Source organism: Brassica napus, chromosome C6 (assembly GCF_020379485.1).
Source record: "Brassica napus cultivar Da-Ae chromosome C6, Da-Ae, whole genome shotgun sequence".
Classification (NCBI taxonomy): Eukaryota; Viridiplantae; Streptophyta; class Magnoliopsida; order Brassicales; family Brassicaceae; genus Brassica; species Brassica napus.
The window spans coordinates 8687253-8706936 of record NC_063449.1 but is presented as its reverse complement, the minus strand read 5'-3'; the positions used below and the strand labels follow the sequence as shown (position 1 = coordinate 8706936).

Genomic DNA, 19684 nt, shown 5'->3' with positions numbered 1-19684 from the left:
GAGAGAGAGAGAGAGAGAGTAGATAAACATAACAACAGTAGTAGCTCCTCCATGATTCCTTCTCTACATACTCTTACGTCTTCTTCCTCGTAGTCTCTAGTTTCCTCCTTTCATTAGATTTCATAATAAAGCTTTACTTTTCTTTTCAATGAAAGCTCGGAAATGGAGAATATGGGTTTGAGAACTATTAACTGATATGGCTATCTGGGAACTCGGGTTTTCTAATGGCTGAGTCAACTCGGTGATTCTGTACCGACACGAGAAAACAGAACATAAAGGTTGTAGCTTTCTTGTTTTTTGAGGTCTCTATTTGTGTTTTTCTTTTCTGGGTGTTTGCAAAAAGCTGAAAGTTGTAATCTTTGGGGGAAAACAAAAGTCTTTTTCTTGTGTTTTGTATTTTGTCCTTAAAAGGATAAGTCTTGTGTTCTAAGTTATATAAGGCAAATGATATTCTGAAGGTTACTTAGGAGTTTGAGATGGAAGAGCAGTGAGTATCTAAAAGCTCTGTCTCGTTCACTAAGTTGTGGGGTTTGATAAGGTTATGTTCTGTTAGAAAGGAGTAGACTTTGGTATTAAGGAGTAATGGCAATGTCTTGCAAAGATGGGAAGATGGGATGCTTAGACAACGGGAAGTATGTGAGGTACACACCTGAGCAAGTTGAAGCACTTGAGAGGCTTTATCATGACTGTCCTAAACCCAGTTCCATCCGCCGTCAGCAGTTGATCAGAGAGTGTCCTATTCTCTCTAACATTGAGCCTAAACAGATCAAAGTATGGTTTCAGAACCGAAGGTAATGATACTAACACTCCTTAATGCAGTTTTGGGGACTGTAATAAATGGAAGTTTCTTTGATCTAATCTTTTATGAACTTCAGATGCAGAGAGAAACAGAGGAAAGAGGCTTCACGGCTTCAAGCTGTGAACAGGAAGTTGACGGCGATGAACAAGCTGTTGATGGAGGAGAATGATAGGTTGCAGAAGCAAGTGTCACAGCTGGTTCATGAAAACAGCTACTTCCGTCAACACACTCCCAATGTGAGACTCTTTAATGCTTCCTTACAATAAAAGAGTTTCATTTTGATTTTTTTTTTATCTTTTTTTTTCCAGCCTACCCTTCCAGCTAAAGACACAAGCTGTGAATCGGTTGTGACGAGTGGTCAGCACCAATTAGCATCACAGAATCCTCCAAGAGATGCTAGTCCTGCAGGGTTAGTGCTTTAGTGAGAGAACATGTTACTCTCTTAGTTGCACAATTACGTTATATTTCTGAATTAAATTTTGTGTGTTTGCAGACTTTTGTCCATTGCAGAAGAAACTTTAGCAGAGTTTCTTTCAAAGGCAACTGGAACCGCTGTTGAGTGGGTACAGATGCCTGGAATGAAGGTATGCCCCTTGGTCCACTTTCTCTAATTGTGTGAATCATTCTTCTTCTCTGTAACGGTTTGCCTTTGTGTTTTTTGTAACAGCCTGGTCCGGATTCCATTGGAATCATTTCTATTTCTCACGGTTGCGCAGGTGTGGCAGCACGCGCCTGTGGCCTAGTGGGTCTCGAGCCTACAAGGGTACGTGTAGAGATAGAACCATTCCTTATGCAATCTTCTACTACTCTACCTTAGATTGATCTGCTCTCTCTTTATTTACAGGTCGCAGAGATCGTCAAGGATCGGCCTTCGTGGTTCCGCGAATGCCGAGCTGTTGATGTTATGAATGTGTTGCCAACCGCCAACGGTGGAACCATTGAGCTGCTTTATATGCAGCTCTATGCACCAACTACGTTGGCTCCACCACGCGACTTCTGGTTGTTGCGTTACACATCTGTTCTAGAAGATGGCAGCCTTGTGGTGTGCGAGAGGTCTCTTAAGAGCACTCAAAACGGTCCTAGCATGCCACTGGTTCAACATTTTGTTAGAGCAGAGATGCTACCCAGTGGGTACTTGATACGTCCTTGTGATGGTGGTGGCTCCATCATACACATTGTTGATCATATGGATTTGGAGGTAACAACAATCTTCACTCTATACTATTCAATGCATCAGAGAATGTTAAACCTGACTGTTTTGTTAAATAGGCTTGTAGTGTCCCTGAGGTCTTGCGTCCGCTCTACGAGTCACCAAAAGTACTTGCACAGAAGACAACAATGGCAGTGAGTGAACTTCAAAACTTTAACTATTCCTAAAATTGCTTTTTTGATGTTTTGAATCATTGTTTCTTTTTTGTTCAAAGGTGCTGCGCCAACTCAAGCAAATAGCACAAGAGGTGTCTCAGACTAACAGTAGCGTCAATGGCTGGGGACGGCGTCCTGCTGCCTTACGAGCTTTGAGTCAAAGGCTAAGCAGGTTTTTGATTATTCTTCACTTTTTCCCTTTTTATTGATTTAGTAATTTGCTTTGTCTAATACATTTTTTTGTCCTACAGAGGCTTCAATGAGGCTGTTAATGGTTTCACTGATGAAGGATGGTCGGTGATGGGAGACAGCATGGATGATGTCACAATCACTGTGAACTCTTCTCCAGACAAGCTGATGGGTTTGAACCTTGCATTTTCCAATGGCTTTACTCCTGTTAGCAGTGTGGTCTTATGCGCAAAAGCCTCCATGCTTTTACAGGTCGGTGCAGTTATAGATCAATTTATGTTTATTTCAACACTTTTCCTTACTCTTTTGTTTTGGATTTTTTTTGCAACTTTAGAATGTTCCTCCGGCAATCCTGCTTAGGTTTCTGAGGGAGCACAGATCAGAATGGGCTGACAACAACATTGATGCATATTTGGCAGCAGCTGTTAAAGTGGGGCCTTGTAGTGCCAGGGTTGGAGGATTCGGTGGGCAAGTTATACTTCCACTTGCTCACACTATTGAGCATGAAGAGGTCAGTTCAAGCTTCTTATGTACTATTTGATTGTCTGTTCTTTTTAGATTTGGTTTTTAGTGATAAAACCTCTAAACTATTTTTGAATCGGAAGATAAAATACTTGACGTTTTAAACCCTCTGTTTACAAACCTTTAACATTTGTCATCATCCATCTAGAATTCCTTCTATTTTGTACGGAACACTGTTAATGGATTATTGTTGAGGGGGTTAAAAACTTATAAAATAATTTATAAAATCTTGTAAAAATAGGCAAGGGTTTATAACATCACTAAAAATGAAGAAAATTTATAAAACATTTACAATCACTTATACATTATTTTAAAACTCTTATAACCAATTTATAAGCTTTTAAATTAAATTTATAAATCATTATACATTATTTTGGTAATTTTATAACCGATTCATAAGGTTTCATAAATATTTTACTATACTTTTAGAAATGATTAATAAGGCTTTATCAATGATTTTATAAGCTTTCACATATAAATGATTTGTAAGCTTTCGTGGTGTTTCTTTGTTATTACTTATTAGTCCATGGAAGTCATCAAACTGGAAGGTCTTGGCCACTCCCCTGAAGATGCAATCGTTCCAAGAGATATCTTCCTCTTACAAGTAAGAACTTTAGATTGTCTCCTCTGCATCAGACTTTAATGTGGATCACTAATAATACATTCATCTTGTGATTAGCTTTGTAGCGGAATGGATGAAAATGCTGTTGGAACATGCGCTGAACTCATATTTGCTCCAATTGATGCTTCCTTTGCTGATGATGCGCCTCTGCTTCCTTCTGGCTTCCGTATCATCCCTCTTGATTCCACAAAGGTTAGAACAAATAATCTTTTTACCATTTAAAAGTTTTCAGACTCTTAAAGCTTGTCTTGACCCAAAAAGCAGGAAGTATCTAGTCCAAACCGAACCTTGGATCTTGCTTCAGCACTGGAGATTGGTCCAGCCGGAACAACAAAAGCTTCAACCGATCAATCAGGAATCTCGGGTACATGTGCAAGATCTGTGATGACAATAGCGTTTGAGTTCGGTATTGAGAGCCATATGCAAGAACATGTAGCATCCATGGCTAGGCAGTACGTTCGTGGTATTATCTCATCGGTTCAGAGAGTTGCATTGGCTCTCTCTCCTTCTCACATCAGTTCACAAGTCGGTCTGCGCACTCCTTTGGGTACTCCTGAAGCCCAAACACTTGCTCGTTGGATCTGCCAGAGTTACAGGTGCTACATGGGCGTTGAGCTACTTAAATCAACAAGTGAAGGCAGTGAATCTGTTCTCAAGAACCTTTGGCATCATACAGATGCTATCATCTGCTGCTCAATGAAGGTACTGACTTAAACATCAAACACTCAATGAATGTTTTATTACTCACTGATCCTCTTTAACCTTTTTTGTTTAGGCCATGCCAGTCTTCACATTTGCAAACCAGGCGGGGCTTGACATGCTTGAGACTACATTGGTTTCTCTTCAAGATATCTCTTTAGAGAAGATATTTGATGACAATGGAAGAAAGACTCTCTGCTCTGAGTTCCCACAGATCATGCAACAGGTTTTTTAACAACGTTCTACTTTGATTTGTGTAGTAGTTTGATCAGGTTTTATGTGGCCTTTAACTGGATATTTTGGTTTAGGGTTTCGCGAGTCTTCAAGGTGGGATATGTCTGTCAAGCATGGGGAGGCCAGTTTCATACGAGAGAGCAGTTGCTTGGAAAGTACTCAATGAAGAAGAGAACGCTCATTGTATCTGCTTTGTGTTCATCAACTGGTCCTTTGTTTGAAACTTCAAAAATAATCTGTTTTTATTGCAGAAGATACTTTGGTTGTACTGTAAGACGGTCTCTGTTGTGTTCTTGATGTTTGCTGTTGAACACATTAACAGTATTTTGTTTGAAAACTCGAGAAAAATGATGTTTGTGGTTTATTTGATTATGTGTGATGATGATCTTTTATCTAAGTTCGAACTCTGTTTCCTGTCGATATATATTAAGAACAAGACGCAAGAATTATTTAACATATAAGCAAGACCTATAAAATTCATGTAGAGATTATGGCTATCTTTACATATTACATAGTGCAATCTAAAAAGTAAGAAAAGTTATACGTGAAAGTTTGGTTATACCACTCTTCCACCTTATATAATTTTTTTGTTTCTTCTTTTTCATTATTTGGTTTGGTTTATTCTATGTCGATATCAAATGGTCACATTTCTACGTTGAACTAATTAAGTCCTTCATTGTATTCGTGATTATATTTTTGTTTTAATGATCGTAATTTCATTCTAATCTTTGATAATATATAGCCAAAACATATCTATCTAATTTAACGTTGCCTATAAACTTCAACTTCCTCAAGAATAAAATGCTAGATGCATCAAACGGTTGAATCATGTATTTTGCTCTAATATATAGTTTTTTTTCTTTGAAAAATTTACTTTTATTTTTTGCCAAAATTACTTTGATTTCAGTCATAGTTAATAATAATTATATACGCATTAAAAAAATCAGTGCTTGCTTTTTTGTATGAACTTTAGTCCGAAATCTCCTGGTACTAAAGAAAGATTTGGAAATAATCATGATCGAACTCTTACCCTAGAAAACTTTATAATTTCAAAATTAAGCAGATGCTACAATAAACCATACATCCTAATTAAAGAAACATTTAATCTAAAATATAAAATTTAATCCATAAACACTATTTGTTTTCTTTTAAAGTGACATGGATTCAATAATTATGCTCCAGTAAGCTTTTGCTTTGTCTTTATAATCTTTGTAATAATATATTGCACGTTTTCGCACCTCTTTTCTCACTTTCTTCCTTTATAAATCCTTCACATTTCTTCTCCTTAGCTCGTAAGTAACCAAACCTCAAAAAATATATTACACATCCCTCTCTCTATGTAAAGATCAGATGGATCATCAAAACGTACAAATAACCAAGAAGCTATGGAACGTCGTACGTTTTCTCTTGTACATAATCCGCAAACGCGTCAGAAAACACAAACTCATCGCCGACTTCAGCGCCACTCTCAAACGCGGCAAGAATCTTATGTTCCACCACCGTCGCCGCGTCCACGCCGCCGACTCCACTTCCTCAAACGCTCTAAACGCTGCTTCATCAGCTGCCGCAACTGCACATCTAAGCCACAGTAGTCTCTTCTCGTGTGTTCAAACGCCTCAGACGCTTGACGACGACGCAGCCGCTGCTAGAGCAGTTCTTGAGCTTCTTAACGGCGTTAGCGACAAAGGAAACGTTACGCCAGAGGCTTTCTCAAAGGCTTTGTCTCTTTACTTTCCCGGGTTTGGACGGACTCCACTGGTAAGGCCGTTAAGAGTAACGGACTCACCGTTTCCGTTGACCCCGGGAAATGGTGACGTGGCAAGAAGACAAGTAAACCAAGCGGCTGATGATTTCATAAAGAACTTTTACAATAACTTGAATCAGCAGAAAAAGATGTTAGAGTCCAGCTAAGTGTTTGATCATTGTGTATCTTCATATATTTTTTCACTCTGTTTTTCTTTTTATTGTCTCCTTTTGCTGGTTCTATTGCAAAGATGTAATGATGTTTTTGGGGGGTTTTATTTTCGCATTTCTGGAAACAATTGGATACTATATATGAACAAAATATTGTTATGGGTTAATTACTAAAATAACTGTTCTTTGTAAATTTGTTGTAACTAAAGCAAAACTATCAATCTCTGGATCCACAAACTTTCACAATCATATTGCATGCAACTGTTTAGTTAATTTTTTTTCTTTTTTTTTGATCCAATGAATACTCTTTTTGTTCCTTTATCCAATGAATTCATTAGCAAGAGACCTCTCGCGCGCTTTAAAAACTCAAATGCTAAATATAATTTTTCATTTTTTTTTGTTAAGTCACAGTCATCTTAATCAATATGAAATAATATATAATTTTAAATTTGCTAGTTTATAAGCCCTTTTATCAAAAAAATAAAAATTACTTGTTTATCTGTTTTGTTGTCTCAAATAAAGATGTATGGGGAAATATTCTCTGTATCGACCTTTGGTTAGTAATAGTATCTACTATTTCGTACGGTTTGAATCTTAGTAGAGCAAACCTTATTGGTAGTATCTACCAAAGTATTTAGATAGACATTAAACATAAATGAAAAAAAATGAAAAAGTGGAAAGAAAATGAAAAAGAATGTGGAAAGAAGAAGAGTTGGGTTCGGTGCAGAGATATCCAACAAACAAATTTTAGATATTTTTCTAACATGTGTGAATTACCGATTAGTTCATCATTTTCTATCTGATTTAAAATTGGGAAAATTGGAAATATGGAATAAAAAGACAAGTAGATTGTCCCTTTGCCATAATATGAATTATAAGTTGTCCTAATGCCATAATGTTTTCTGTAAACCCAATTAAACCTCTAATCTAATCTTTTAAACGTTTTTGTTAATTTAATTATGTTAATAAAATATTATTATTATTTTTAATTAATTTAATTATTAAAAAAAAATATATACAAAAGGGAAAAAATCGACTAAAATTTCCCCCAAGCTCGATGAACCCTAATTGCTGTCTCCTCCTTTAGCGATAGAGAGAAAGAACGATTTGAAGGGGATCTCGCCGTCGCCGGTGTCGTTTTGGCCGGTAATACTCCGCCGGTGTTCTTCTTCTTCTTAATCGAAGTCTCAGAGACCTCGTCTCACTTGGCGACTCGTTCTCAATTAAGTCGCCGAAGACCGCTGAAGCTCGTACCTCGCCGATAACTGAACTCGTGCCTCACCGCTCCGCTCTCACTCTCTCAGCCATAGTTTCAAGCAAACCAATCGATTCTCCTCAGGTTTGTTTATGAATTTTTTGCATGTCTTTGTATCTCTTACTTGAGCTTGTTTAAGATCGATTTTGAATGTCATAAGTTTCGATTCTTTTTTCTGTGAATTATTATTTAGGCTTCAATCTTATCAAAATTTCCTACTTTTTTGAGCTTTGGTTAATTTGTTTTTGTAGCAACCGATCTCTAGTAACTCTTGTTTTATCTTGTGAATTATATTATGATGCATGCGTTTATAAATATTGACTGTAGTGATTGTGTTTCTTGCATTGTTTATAGGTATGACGATTGATCAGTTGCCTAAATGCTTATTCAAAGAGGGAACTGAAACACAAGTTGAGAAGGTCAACAACAGTTGTCGAACTTCCATACTTGCGAAGGTGGCGAAGTACTGTCCAGACGAGTACAAAGAAGTGTCGGAGGATCCGCTATTTGCTCAGATTGTGGCCATTCATGTACACAAGCTTCAGTTTTCGGCAAGAGCGATCCACACCTTCGTTTGCAAGCAGCTTCTGTCCGCAAAGCGTTATGAGTTGTGGTTCCATTATGCTAGGAGGCCTCTCAGATTTTCAATGCAAGAATTCTATGCCATCACAGGTTTGAAATACAATGACGAGCCCGACTTGGAGATTGATGACTGGGAATATGATGGAGGGTTTTGGAGTAAGTTGCTAAGGAGACAGAAAAATATTTCGGTTCAGCAAATCAGGAAGGTTCATGTGAAGTTGTGTAATACATGGTCTCGTGTTGATAGGCTGCGGTTGGTCTATTTGTGTGTGATTGCTGGTATTCTTATGGCGAAGGATGAGAAGGTGTGGATCCCATACAAGTACATCAAGCTCGTGATGAACTTCGAGAAGATGAGGAAATATCCGTGGGGTCTTCACTCTTTTGATATGCTGGTGAGTTCCATTATCAACGCTAGGGATAAAGTGAAGACGCAAAACAGTTATGTCGTAGATGGATTCTCGTATGCACTTCAGATTTGGTTGATGGAAGCTGTTCCGGACATTGGGTCTCTTTTGGGTCAGAAACTGAGAGAAGGCGTGAAAACCATGAGGTGCAGAAATTGGAAAGGATCTGCTAAGATTTCCTATGAGGATATTATTACCATAGAGTCTAATTTTGCTTCCACCGTAAGTTCTGTTTCCTTTAATTGATGTTATTGATGTGCATAGTTCTTAAATTGGTGCGTCTTTAACCTGTTTTAATTTTTTTTTTTGTAGGGAGATGTGTTTCCATCCATTTCTACATCTGGAAATTTCAAAGACGTGATTACTGATGCCGAGTTTGTTCGAGTCTGTGAGATGAAGGATGAAAGAGTTGATCTAATCATTGACATGCAGCGAAACAAGTATGACTGGAGTAAGCATGTTTGGGCTTATAAGGAAACAGTGAAACCATTTCAGTACAGTTCTGAGGAAGATGGTTCAGATGAGGAAGCGGCTGTAGAGACAAGTGAAACTGACATTGAAGAAGAAATAGAAAGCACCCGTGTGTCTCCTACTAAGAAGAGGAAGAACAGGTCTCGGGATACTGGTGCGGAGTCGAGGAAGAAGAGGTTACTTTGCCAAAGATCAACCGAGAAATATAGAGATCTTGAAGAGGAAATGAAGTCCTATATCCAGAGTATGTTTAACTCTTCTTTTACTGCCTTAGGCCTCGAGGTACGTGAGATTATTGAAGACCGCTTTACCAAATTAGAGGAGAAGATCCTTTCATCTCAGACTCAGGGTGGTGCACCTGCTAATACTCAGACTCGTGGTACTGATCCGTTTTGGACTCCTTCTGCTGCTGCTGCTGGTGCTGCTGCTGCTGGTGCTGCTGCTGCTGCCACTGCTCCGGCTTCGGTTTCTGGTCGTCCTCCTGCTCCTACTCGGGCTTCTACTGAAGCTCCTGCTTCGGTTTCTACTCCAGATCTTGCTCCTTCTCGCAGTGCGGCTTCTGCTCCTTATCGCAGTCGAGCTTCTGCGACTGCTCACAATGGTGGTCCTGCGAATGCTGCGAAGACAAGGTCTCAGACAAAGGTAAACAAGAAGTAGATCATTTTTCATGTCTTCGGTTGCTGTTATATTTTCATGTCTTTGGTTGCTTTTCTTTTTCATGTACTCGGTTTGCGGTTTGTAATATTATTTTAAGAATGATGTTGTCTTTGCTGTGTGTAATAATTATGTAAGGATGATGTTTTGGATCATTTGTGTGATATCATTATAAGGATGGAATCTTTCTTTAAAAAATATTAATGTCATGTTTTGTGTTTCATAACCAGGATGCAGATTTGTCTGATGTGTTTGGCAGCTTATTTAGCACCTTAGATGTGAATATAGGGACCCAAGAGTACTTACAGAAGACAATGGGTAACCTTACACAAGAGTCAAATGTTGACGGTTTTGATCCATCTCAAGACAAGCAGTCCGAAGGACCTTCTGATTTCACTACGCCAATGACTTCTTTTCGGCCACAGATCTTCAAAACACCTTTCTTGATTGATAGTGATGATATAGAAGTTCGTTGCAAAGCGAAAGACTACGAATTAGTTTTCCTTCCAGAAGACAAATGGGCCAAACTAACTGAATGGACATTGAATCCCACGTAAGTTATTTGAATTGTTTTATTTATTTTTCCTCAAATCTACCTCTTCACTAACATCTCAGCAATGCTTTCTTTTTACAGAGTACTTCAGATTGGGTCATCTACATTTGATGCAGAGTTAGCCTCGCGGATTATTGGGCCTAATATTTGGTTGAAGAACTTTGTGAGTTTAGCTCTGAAATATTTTGCAGATTGCTTTTTGTTGTTGGTTCTCATTCCTAAACAAAATTGTATTGTCTTTTTCAGGACATGGACGCCATGATGTATTTGTTTCGGGAGAAAACCACATTGCGTCGGTGGAGTCCAGACCGAGTCGCATTTTTGAACTGTATGTTCAGTAATCAGATTATCACGGCCTATGGGAAGTTAGATGGAAACAGGAGAGGGTACAAAATCGACGACAATTTTCTCGAGTATGGAAGAGGCGAGCTTCCATATCATGGAAGCACAGGTTCAGTATGGAGCGTTGATGTCGATCGTCTCTACATCCCTATATGTGTTAACCAAATCCACTGGATCTCTATTTGCGTCAATCTTGTGAACCGGACAATTGATGTCTTCGATTGTGGGGGTAAGAAGAACAACAGGGTCATCGAAGCTTTTGCCGTCCTCATTCCACGAATCGTCAAGGCAGTCCAGTCGCCAGAGAGGAAGAAAGATTTCAATGTGAAACAGTATACTGTTTCATATGTCCCCATGCGCGGCCTAAACATGAGTGGTAATGATTGTGGTGCTTATTCATTGAAGTTCATAGAGTGCCATCTACTTGGATTAGATTTCTCATTGGTGAACGACGAGAACATCAAAGAAGCCCGACACAAGATAGCTTTTGATCTTTGGGAAGCAGCAAATGATGCGGTCTTGCAATCTCGGATGTCTACATTTAAGCCTCCAAAACGTGCTCCGGTGAAACCTGTTGACCTCGGTTAACTTCATGATTTTTAGCTTGATCCTCTTAGATTTCAAGTTTGTTTCTTCTTTGGGTTTAAGACATGGTTAATTGATTCTTACATTACTCTTATTGTTATGGAATTATTGGTTTTTCTACTATTTTACTGTTTTATGAATTACTTTAAGGAAATAAATCACATAGGGTGTCATTATATACTCTAAACTCTAAAATACCGTAAACCCTAAATTAGCTCCGATTCATACTCTAGAACCTAAAGTAACTTTGATTCATACCCTAAACCGTTTATTAGCTATGATTCATACCCTAAATCCTACATTAACTATGATTCATACCCTAAACCGTTTATTAGCTATGATTCATACCCTAAACCGTTTATTAGCTATGATTCATACCCTAAATCCTACATTAATTATGATTCATACCCTACACCCTAAATTAGCTTGAATTTATATCAAAAACTTTAGTATAGATAGGTTTCAAATACAATACCCTAAATCACATAAAGAAAGAAAAATAATTTTTTGTTTTAAAAAATAAAAATTAAGTATATTCAAAAGACGATTTTAAGTTGGAGTTACCCAGTAGGCCCAGTATACTGTTTCTGGTTAAAAAATAAAAATTAAGTATATTAAAACCCGACCCTGAACCCGGATCCACACACCCCCAAAGACGTGATTTTCTTTTCAGTTGTCGAAACCTAAGAAAATAAATTTGAGAGAAAAGGGGATTAGGGTTCTTTGTCTGCGAATCCTGTGAGTCTCGAAACGAATTAACAATGACCAGTTCGACGACTTCTTCTGCTCGTTTTCCTCGCATCTCTAATCATGGTGTGCCCACAAGATGTTGGTGTGGCGAGGGTATAACCACTTTTGGTTCATCGACGGCGGAGAATAGGTATCGACGATTCTACAGATGTCAAATCGCAAGAGATGTAAGTCCATGATTCAATTTCGTGTTCCACATAACACCATACTGACTGTTTTTTGGTTTCTTTTGCTATAGAGAAAAACTGAGAATCATCTATTTAAATGGATTGATGAAGCTTTGATTGACGAGATACGGATGGTAGATGCGAAACATGAGAGAGTTGCTCAAGAGATTACAAAGTTTGAAGAAAGGGTTATGGAAAAAGTGAAGTCCGAAATTGTTAGAGTTGAAGCTGAGATGTCAGAAAAGTTCAAAGAGAAGGTGAACTTGGAGATTGCTAGAGTTGCACAGGATATGAAACAGAAGCTAAAGATTACGACGGTTGCTATGGTTGTTGTGGGAGCAATCGTGGGAATATGGACTTCTCTGACTGTCTGAGGAAGTTTCAGTGATTGGTTGCTTGTCGTTTGAGTTTGATGGGTTCAAAATAGCTTAAGATTGCATTATTGTTTTCATTATGATCGCCTATAATACACTTGATGGCTTCTTGTTGACTCTCGGTTGCTGACTATTATCAGCTTCAGTTCACATTCTAATACTTTTCTTCTCTTTCATGTTGTTTCAAAGCTAGTAGCTTCAGTTCACAATTTTCTTCTCCTTCATGTTGTTCACGAAGCTAGTAAAAATACAAGAGAGATAACACGATGTCTAATATCCATAACCAAGAACAAAAAAATCCAAAACCAAGCAAAACGAGTAAATCAAGTAACCAACACCATAATGAAAAACAAGCTAATCAAAAGCAAGAAAAATCCAAAACAACGAACTGGCTAAATCACTCTGTCGCATGTAGCTCTGTTATGATTCTCTTCGCCACATCGACTGCATCTGCGCCTCTTCTTTTCTTCAGCTCCTTGCGATGAACGAAGTTTGTCTTCGACCGTCTCGTATCTGCGCTTTCTTCTCCTTCCTGCTCCTCTTCTTGATTCAGGAGGTTCCACATTAGCATTCCAGACATCATCTGGAACAACCCAACTATCCTCCGGAACACCTATTGGATTGATAGTTTCTTCATAAGCTGTTCTCCAAGTGGAAGTCGTGTACATTTCATCCGTTAGTGAGGATGGGGCTCGACCAACTGTTAAACCAGCCTTGATTGCGTGTCTACATGGGATTTTCAGTAGGTCGTATTTCCCACATGAGCAGGTTCTTCTATCCAAATCAACCAGGCAGTCGATTGTATCTCCGCGAACCAAAAAACGGTACTCATCAACTGGCTGAACCAGAAACGTTTTACCCTTATTAATCCGCCTGTCTATCTTTTTCTCGATGGCAATAGTTAATGGTTTTGTGTGCTTCCTGCTTCGTGTGCGCCGTTCGAAGAACCAACGGGTCAGCATTTCTCTGATGCTATCCAACAAAGGAATGACTGGATACTCTCTTGGTGTGCGCAAAGCAGAGTTTATTGATTCAGCTGGGTTAGTCGTTCTGATGTCATACCTGAATCCTGGAAACTGACAGCGAGCCCACTTTGTAACATCTGCATCTGTTAAATATTTTCCAATAGCTGGACTAATATTGCAGACAGCTTGGAATCGCTTCTGAAAATCAATGACTCTATAAGCTTTAGAAGCTTTTGCAATCAATCCAGCCAGTCCCTTTCCTCTGTAATGTGTGACCACATTATTCAACAAATGGTGGATGCAAATTCCATGATGAGAAAGAGGATACACATTCTCTATTGCCTTACAAAGTGAGGCATTTCTGTCTGACACAAAAGCTAGAGAATGCTCGTCCGCAATAACAACCTTTAGCTGTCTCATAAACCAATCCCATGAACGATCATTTTCTGAGTCCACAACCGCAAACGCAACAGGATACAAGTTAGAGTTTCCATCTAAAGCGGTCGCAGCAAGTAAGACCCCTTTGTATTTGCTCTTCAAAAATGTCCCATCTACCACAAGAACTTGTCGCATGGCTGTCTGAAAACCTCGTACTGATTGGCCAAACGAAACGAAGAGAAATCTGAATCTACCATCAACATCGGTTTCATAAAACGTATGCGTTCCTGGATTAGCTTCTCTCAGCATGTGCAAGTACTTTGGAATTTTTCCGAAACTCTTCTCTGGAATACCTCTAACCATGCTAATTGCAAACTCCCGAGCATCCCATGCTAAGGACTTAGATATCTCACATCCATGTTCCATCCTCATAATCTGTATGACATCATTTGTTTTGGGACCTTCTTTCACACCATCATACCTATGCATTATTAGACTGCCAATTGTCTTTGCAGAAGCTGTCCGACCACCATTATTCATACTCGACGCAGCGCATGTATGATCCGCCACATATTTTTTGATGATGAAATATGTGGAACCTGATAACCCCTCAGCTCGAACACTCCATTTGCAAGGGTTGTATTTGCATCGGATGTACCAAAGGTTTCTGTCAGATTTCACAACTTTGTAATCGAAATTATGCGTCATTGCCGACATTTCCATAGTTGCTTTCAACATGGTTTTGTTTTGAAACGTTTCACCCCTCTTCACAACATCCACCATAGAAAACCGAACACTTTTTCCATTATCGTCTTCTTTTGCTTTAATGGCGAGAACATCATCTTCTTTATTGGCGTTTGAGTTGGAATTATCTTCAACATCCTTGCTTGATTCAGATGAACGAACACTGTCATCTCGAGGTGGAAACGAGGAAGGTTCACCTTGTTCTCTGATAGGCGAGCTAGATTTCTCATTATCAACCCCAATGTTGCTGTTGTTTCCACTGATAGGTGAAGTAGACACACACAAGCTTGTAGAAGTTTTTCCACGTACATAAGTAAGAAAATTTTTGACTTGCCGATCACTCTCAATGATAACTGGGGGACAGTCTATTGAACCGATTAACTCCATAGGTAAGTAGCTTAACTCAAGCTCGACAAGGTTTTGGTCAATTCCAAAATCTTCTAAAACCATACGCCTTAGGTCTTCAAAGGAACTTGTCAATTCCATGTACAATACTCTACCTCGTTTGTTCTTATCAACCGTAAATCCCCATCCTTTAAGGGGATCAAATTTCCACAACCCACAAGAAGCATAGATATGCATCTTCTTCAACAAGAAATTCAAAATTTTTGGATGAAAAATATCAAAATCCTCTCACCAAGAAGAAGACCACGATTTTTTTAAAAAAAATTTACTTGGAATACACGAAATTTAAGGAAAATAGATTTAGAAGATATTCTCTTACAAGATTATGGAGATATTTAAGAAAAATATACAATTCGAAATTCGTAGAACGTACATTACGTTGTCCGAAGAATAAAGGAATGTGGTAGATTATGGAATAATATTATGGCAGACTCGTGAAACATGGCAGATTTTGTCATTTGGCCTCTGTAGTTATATTAGGAAATAATAGTTAATCAAATCTACCGTAGTTCAGAAATAAAAGTTATGGTAGTCGTTTACTTCTACCATGTCTACCGAAGTTCAGAAATAAAAGAAAGAGTAGTCGTTCAATTCTATCATGCTAGAATTATAACAAATGGTCGATTTAAAGTTCTGGTGTTTGCAGATATTTATGTAGTTAACCGAATATGAAATCTACATCCTCGTAGACACTAGATTATGTTTTCTGCCATCGGTAGACCAAAATATGAAATTGTGTTCCACAATTATTTAGTCAACCAAAGTATTTTTCATATGTTTGTCTCTTGTTTATATACATTTTGTATATTTTTCCATATTTTTAGGATTCTTAAAATAATTGATATGATTTTTCAAAGTTCATCTGGGGTACCTAAGTCCAAATCTGACCAAAAAGAGATTTATGGCAAAGGGACAATGTGCTTGTTTTTCTATTCCGTTTTGGCAATTTTTTCTTTAAAATTTATCTAAAAATAAAATTATATGATAAATTACTAATGTTTACAACTGTGAGATACTTTAGTGGGGTTGACACCAATGTGGGGTTGACACCAACGGTCATGCTATTAGCAGTTCAATTATTTGCATGTTATCCTAACTAGGATACATCCAAGAAGTGACCTTTTTTTTTTACTAAAGGCTTTCAAAAGGTTTACTATACCCATAGTCCTTATATGAAATTTATGGTGGTTAATGTGCAGTCTCACTTTCCAAAACCATGTACCTTATAAGAACATCTCCAACAAGAAACCTCATTTGAAGGCCAAAAAATTTTCAAAATAAGAGTTTGAGAGTGTTTTTTTTTTTACTAAAAGCTTTCAAAAGGTTTACTATATGCATAGTCGTTATATGAAATTTATAGTGGTTAATGTGCAGTCTCACTTTCCAAAACCATGTACCTTATAAGAGCATCTCCAACAAAAAACCTCATTTGAAGGCCAAAAATTTTTCAAAATAAGAGTTTGAGAGTGAATTACTCCAATAAAAAACCTCAAATTTATTTTTAAAATTTTCTGTAATTTATATTTTAGTCCTCGATTTTAATATAATTCAATTATAGTTATTATACTTTATACAGATAAATAATACATACAAATTTAAAGTGTTAAACATAATATTTATAATTTATATATAGATATAGATATTTTGGTTTTCACCAATTTTTTCCTAAACAGAATCTTTTAAAAATGCATAATTAGAAAAAAGAGATATGAAATGATTAAACTATATATACATTACATTTCTATTTTTGATAGTTTAATTAAAATTTTAACATATTTATGTACTTTATGTATCAATGATAACATATATATTAAAAATATATTTGAATATTTAGTCAGAATATATTAAAAAGATTAAAGTGATACAAAAATTAATACTAATATAATTATATGAAAGTTATATAATTAAAAGAACTAAAATGAAAAGTAAATAGTGTTTTAAAGATGTGAACAGTAAACACTCAAATTTAAGATTTCACTATTCAGATCTTCAAAATTTGAAGATTTAAAGATGTGTTGGAGAACCAAAAACCTCAAAATTTGAGGGTTTAGAGCATGTTGGAAATGCTCTAAAATAGAAAATTATATTGTGATGGTGGTGATATATTTGATAGCAACTTTGATGAAAAGAACCAAAAAGAACTTTGATGAAAAAAACTTTGATGGAATAAAACAGGAAACTTAAAGTGTACATGCAAGCTGTTTGGCTCTTTCCTCAAAGCAAAATCTAGACAAGTACTTTCTTAATCTTTCCAACTTTTTTCTTTAATTTTCTTTTACTATTTTTATGTTTACATAAGGGAAATTGCGGGAAAACGGTTTCATGCCCAACATATCACAATATGTTCAATTCATACCCGACTTATGTAGCAGTGCCAAAACATACCTGAACTTATATGGCCATGCCGAAACATACCCGACTTATAATGTTTTGGCGAAATCATACACTAGTCGCCACATCAGCTGCCACATCATCCACTTTTGTTCGCGTGGATGCTACGTTGCTGACGAGGATATCATGTGTACAAACTTTTTTTTTGAAAAAAATTAAATAGTGTTTTTATAAAACTAAATTTATAGAAAATGTAAAATTTTATAAATTTTTATTATTTATTAAAATTAACAAAAATTAATTAATTAATTAAATTTTAATCTTATATAAGAGAGATGTTCGTAAATATTTCGATCATATCACAAACCGTCCTTATAAGAGTTATATATTTGTTGTAATTATTCAAATTAAATACGGAGTCGTGTTATTGAGGGAGAATTTGTTTAGTTAATGTTGCTCCCTCTATAAATCTAATTTTAGTTTTTTTTTGGCTATTTCACAAATTCTCCCTCAATAAAAAAAACTTTAGTAAATCACATTATTTTTCCTCTTTTTAGATTCCAAAATCAAGATTGAAGGGCGAGGTCTAAACTATTCTTTTCTTAGTTGAGATATAAAAGTGATTAAGACAGTTATGCAAGTGTTATAAACACACACACATGTATGCATATTACATATTTATATTCTGAAATCATGATGCTTAAGCTTTTAACGGATGTGTGTTGTAGTTTTACGTAATCTATGCGTATAAGATAGCCAAAATCAAATTCTAGAGTATACATGTAAGATCTATCAAAAGTTAAATTGACTGGAACTAACATAGAATGGTGAAAGCTATATATATAGATTAAACGAGTACATACATCCAGGCCCGGCTCAAGACTTCCATAGGCCCTGCGCTATATATTAAAATAAATATATACACATTATTTAAAATAATGATAAAATAATTAAAACAGTGACATGTTAAAAGTTTGTGGATTGAAAATATCTTTGATTTTGAGGTCAAAACAGAAGTCAAAAGGTAGAAGAGTGAGGGACCAAGCTGAAACTATAGGGAGAAGCCATGGAAGCGGCACACCTAGGGAACTGGGCCAGAGAGAGTTTTGCTTACCTTTATTTTTTTTAAATTTAAATCTTATATATTAAAGCAGAAGTCACAACCTTGATTCATGTGTAATTTTTTTTTAAAAATAGATCTAATAGACATATTTCTAAAAAGTCATGTTACATTTAATTTCTAATCTTATCATTTAAATTTTGGACCTACCAAAATTTTTTATTGGGTTATCAATAATTAGATTTAAACAATAGATGATCCATTGGATTTATAGATAGTATAAATTAAATAGATATAATTTAATGTTGTAATACTATACCTCCATATGTTAATTATTTAAATATTTGTTGATGTTAACTTTTAAAATTATAATTTTTTTTTAAATAACAAAAATCATATTATCTAACAATATTAATCTTTAGTACCTTAAACCAATAAAAACAAATTTTAAACTATATAGTTTATTTTAAAAATTTAAAAAAACTAAATGTTTAATTATTTACTCGATAATATAAATCTATGAAACGAAAAGTTTAATTTTTTAAAAACTTTCTAAATTTGTGAAATGTTACAATATTTTTGAATATGACAGTAAAACAATATTTTATCAATCTTTATATATATAATTACGATTTTAATAATGAAATAATAATCCGAAAATATATATATATATAGAAGAAGATACAAATACATGTGAAAGTTTGAAATAATCTATTCAATGACAAAATATATCGTAAACTTATTATGTTTTAAAAATTGATAGACACATATATATTATAATATATACCAATTTAGAATTGAAAACAAAATGTTTATATAAAAATAAATGAAAACACAAATCCGTACGGTTGCGCGGATTGAGATCTAGTAAACAATTAAAAGAAATAATATCCAATGATTCAAGATAGAGTTGCATATAAAGTTGTTACTTGAAGGACCAAGATGAAGCTTTATTAAGCTATGTGGATCAGCTCAAAGAAAAATATAGTTATTGCAGCAGCTTTTGTGCTGGTAGTACCAACTCGGGATGACAAAAAAAAAGGCACCTACTCGGAGACATACTTCTAGATACTTTGTGAGATTCTCATTGGATAAGGACTTCTTCTTTCTATTATTGTGTGTGTTTATCATCTACAATTTAATTAGTTTGATAATTACTGATGATTGTTATGTGGACAGTTTAACAATACGAGTAGAAAAAGTGTTAGGCTGTAATCTCCCTTTTAGTCATATGGATTTACAACATAACCAAAGCTAGAAAAAAGATCAAAGGCTAAAACTATGGGCCGCTCGGCCCATTTTATTCACTCACCCAAC

General features: G+C 36.0%; 5 protein-coding genes across 5 annotated transcripts; 4 read left to right on the top strand and 1 right to left on the bottom strand.

The window, feature by feature from the left end:
- Positions 1–4827, top strand: LOC106406059 (homeobox-leucine zipper protein ATHB-15-like). The gene is made up of 15 exons (XM_048760458.1): positions 1–791; positions 876–1035; positions 1108–1208; positions 1293–1383; positions 1467–1562; positions 1644–1997; positions 2069–2143; positions 2224–2336; positions 2416–2605; positions 2688–2864; positions 3399–3479; positions 3555–3689; positions 3762–4199; positions 4273–4422; positions 4505–4827. The coding sequence occupies exons 1-15, from the start codon at positions 583–585 to the stop codon at positions 4649–4651; spliced, it is 2517 nt and encodes an 838-aa protein (XP_048616415.1). The 5' UTR covers positions 1–582; the 3' UTR covers positions 4652–4827.
- Positions 4828–5384: 557 nt separating this feature from the next.
- BNAC06G05230D lies at positions 5385–6593 on the top strand. The gene has a single exon (XM_013846655.3). The coding sequence runs from the start codon at positions 5781–5783 to the stop codon at positions 6339–6341; it is 561 nt and encodes a 186-aa protein (XP_013702109.1). The 5' UTR covers positions 5385–5780; the 3' UTR covers positions 6342–6593.
- A 679-nt stretch (positions 6594–7272) lies between these two features.
- On the top strand, positions 7273–11196 carry LOC106404802. The gene is made up of 6 exons (XM_022704268.2): positions 7273–8810; positions 8901–9477; positions 9592–9701; positions 9944–10266; positions 10348–10429; positions 10513–11196. The coding sequence occupies exons 1-6, from the start codon at positions 7956–7958 to the stop codon at positions 11194–11196; spliced, it is 2631 nt and encodes an 876-aa protein (XP_022559989.2). The 5' UTR covers positions 7273–7955.
- Positions 11197–11954: 758 nt separating this feature from the next.
- LOC106404215 (uncharacterized protein At4g04775-like) lies at positions 11955–12484 on the top strand. Its single transcript, XM_013844950.1, has 2 exons — positions 11955–12110; positions 12182–12484. Exons 1-2 carry the CDS (start codon positions 11955–11957, stop codon positions 12482–12484), a joined length of 459 nt encoding a protein of 152 aa, XP_013700404.1.
- Positions 12485–12876: 392 nt separating this feature from the next.
- LOC106404214 lies at positions 12877–15153 on the bottom strand. Its single transcript, XM_013844949.2, has one exon. The coding sequence runs from the start codon at positions 15151–15153 to the stop codon at positions 12877–12879; it is 2277 nt and encodes a 758-aa protein (XP_013700403.2).
- Between the last annotated feature and the right edge of the window lie 4531 nt (positions 15154–19684).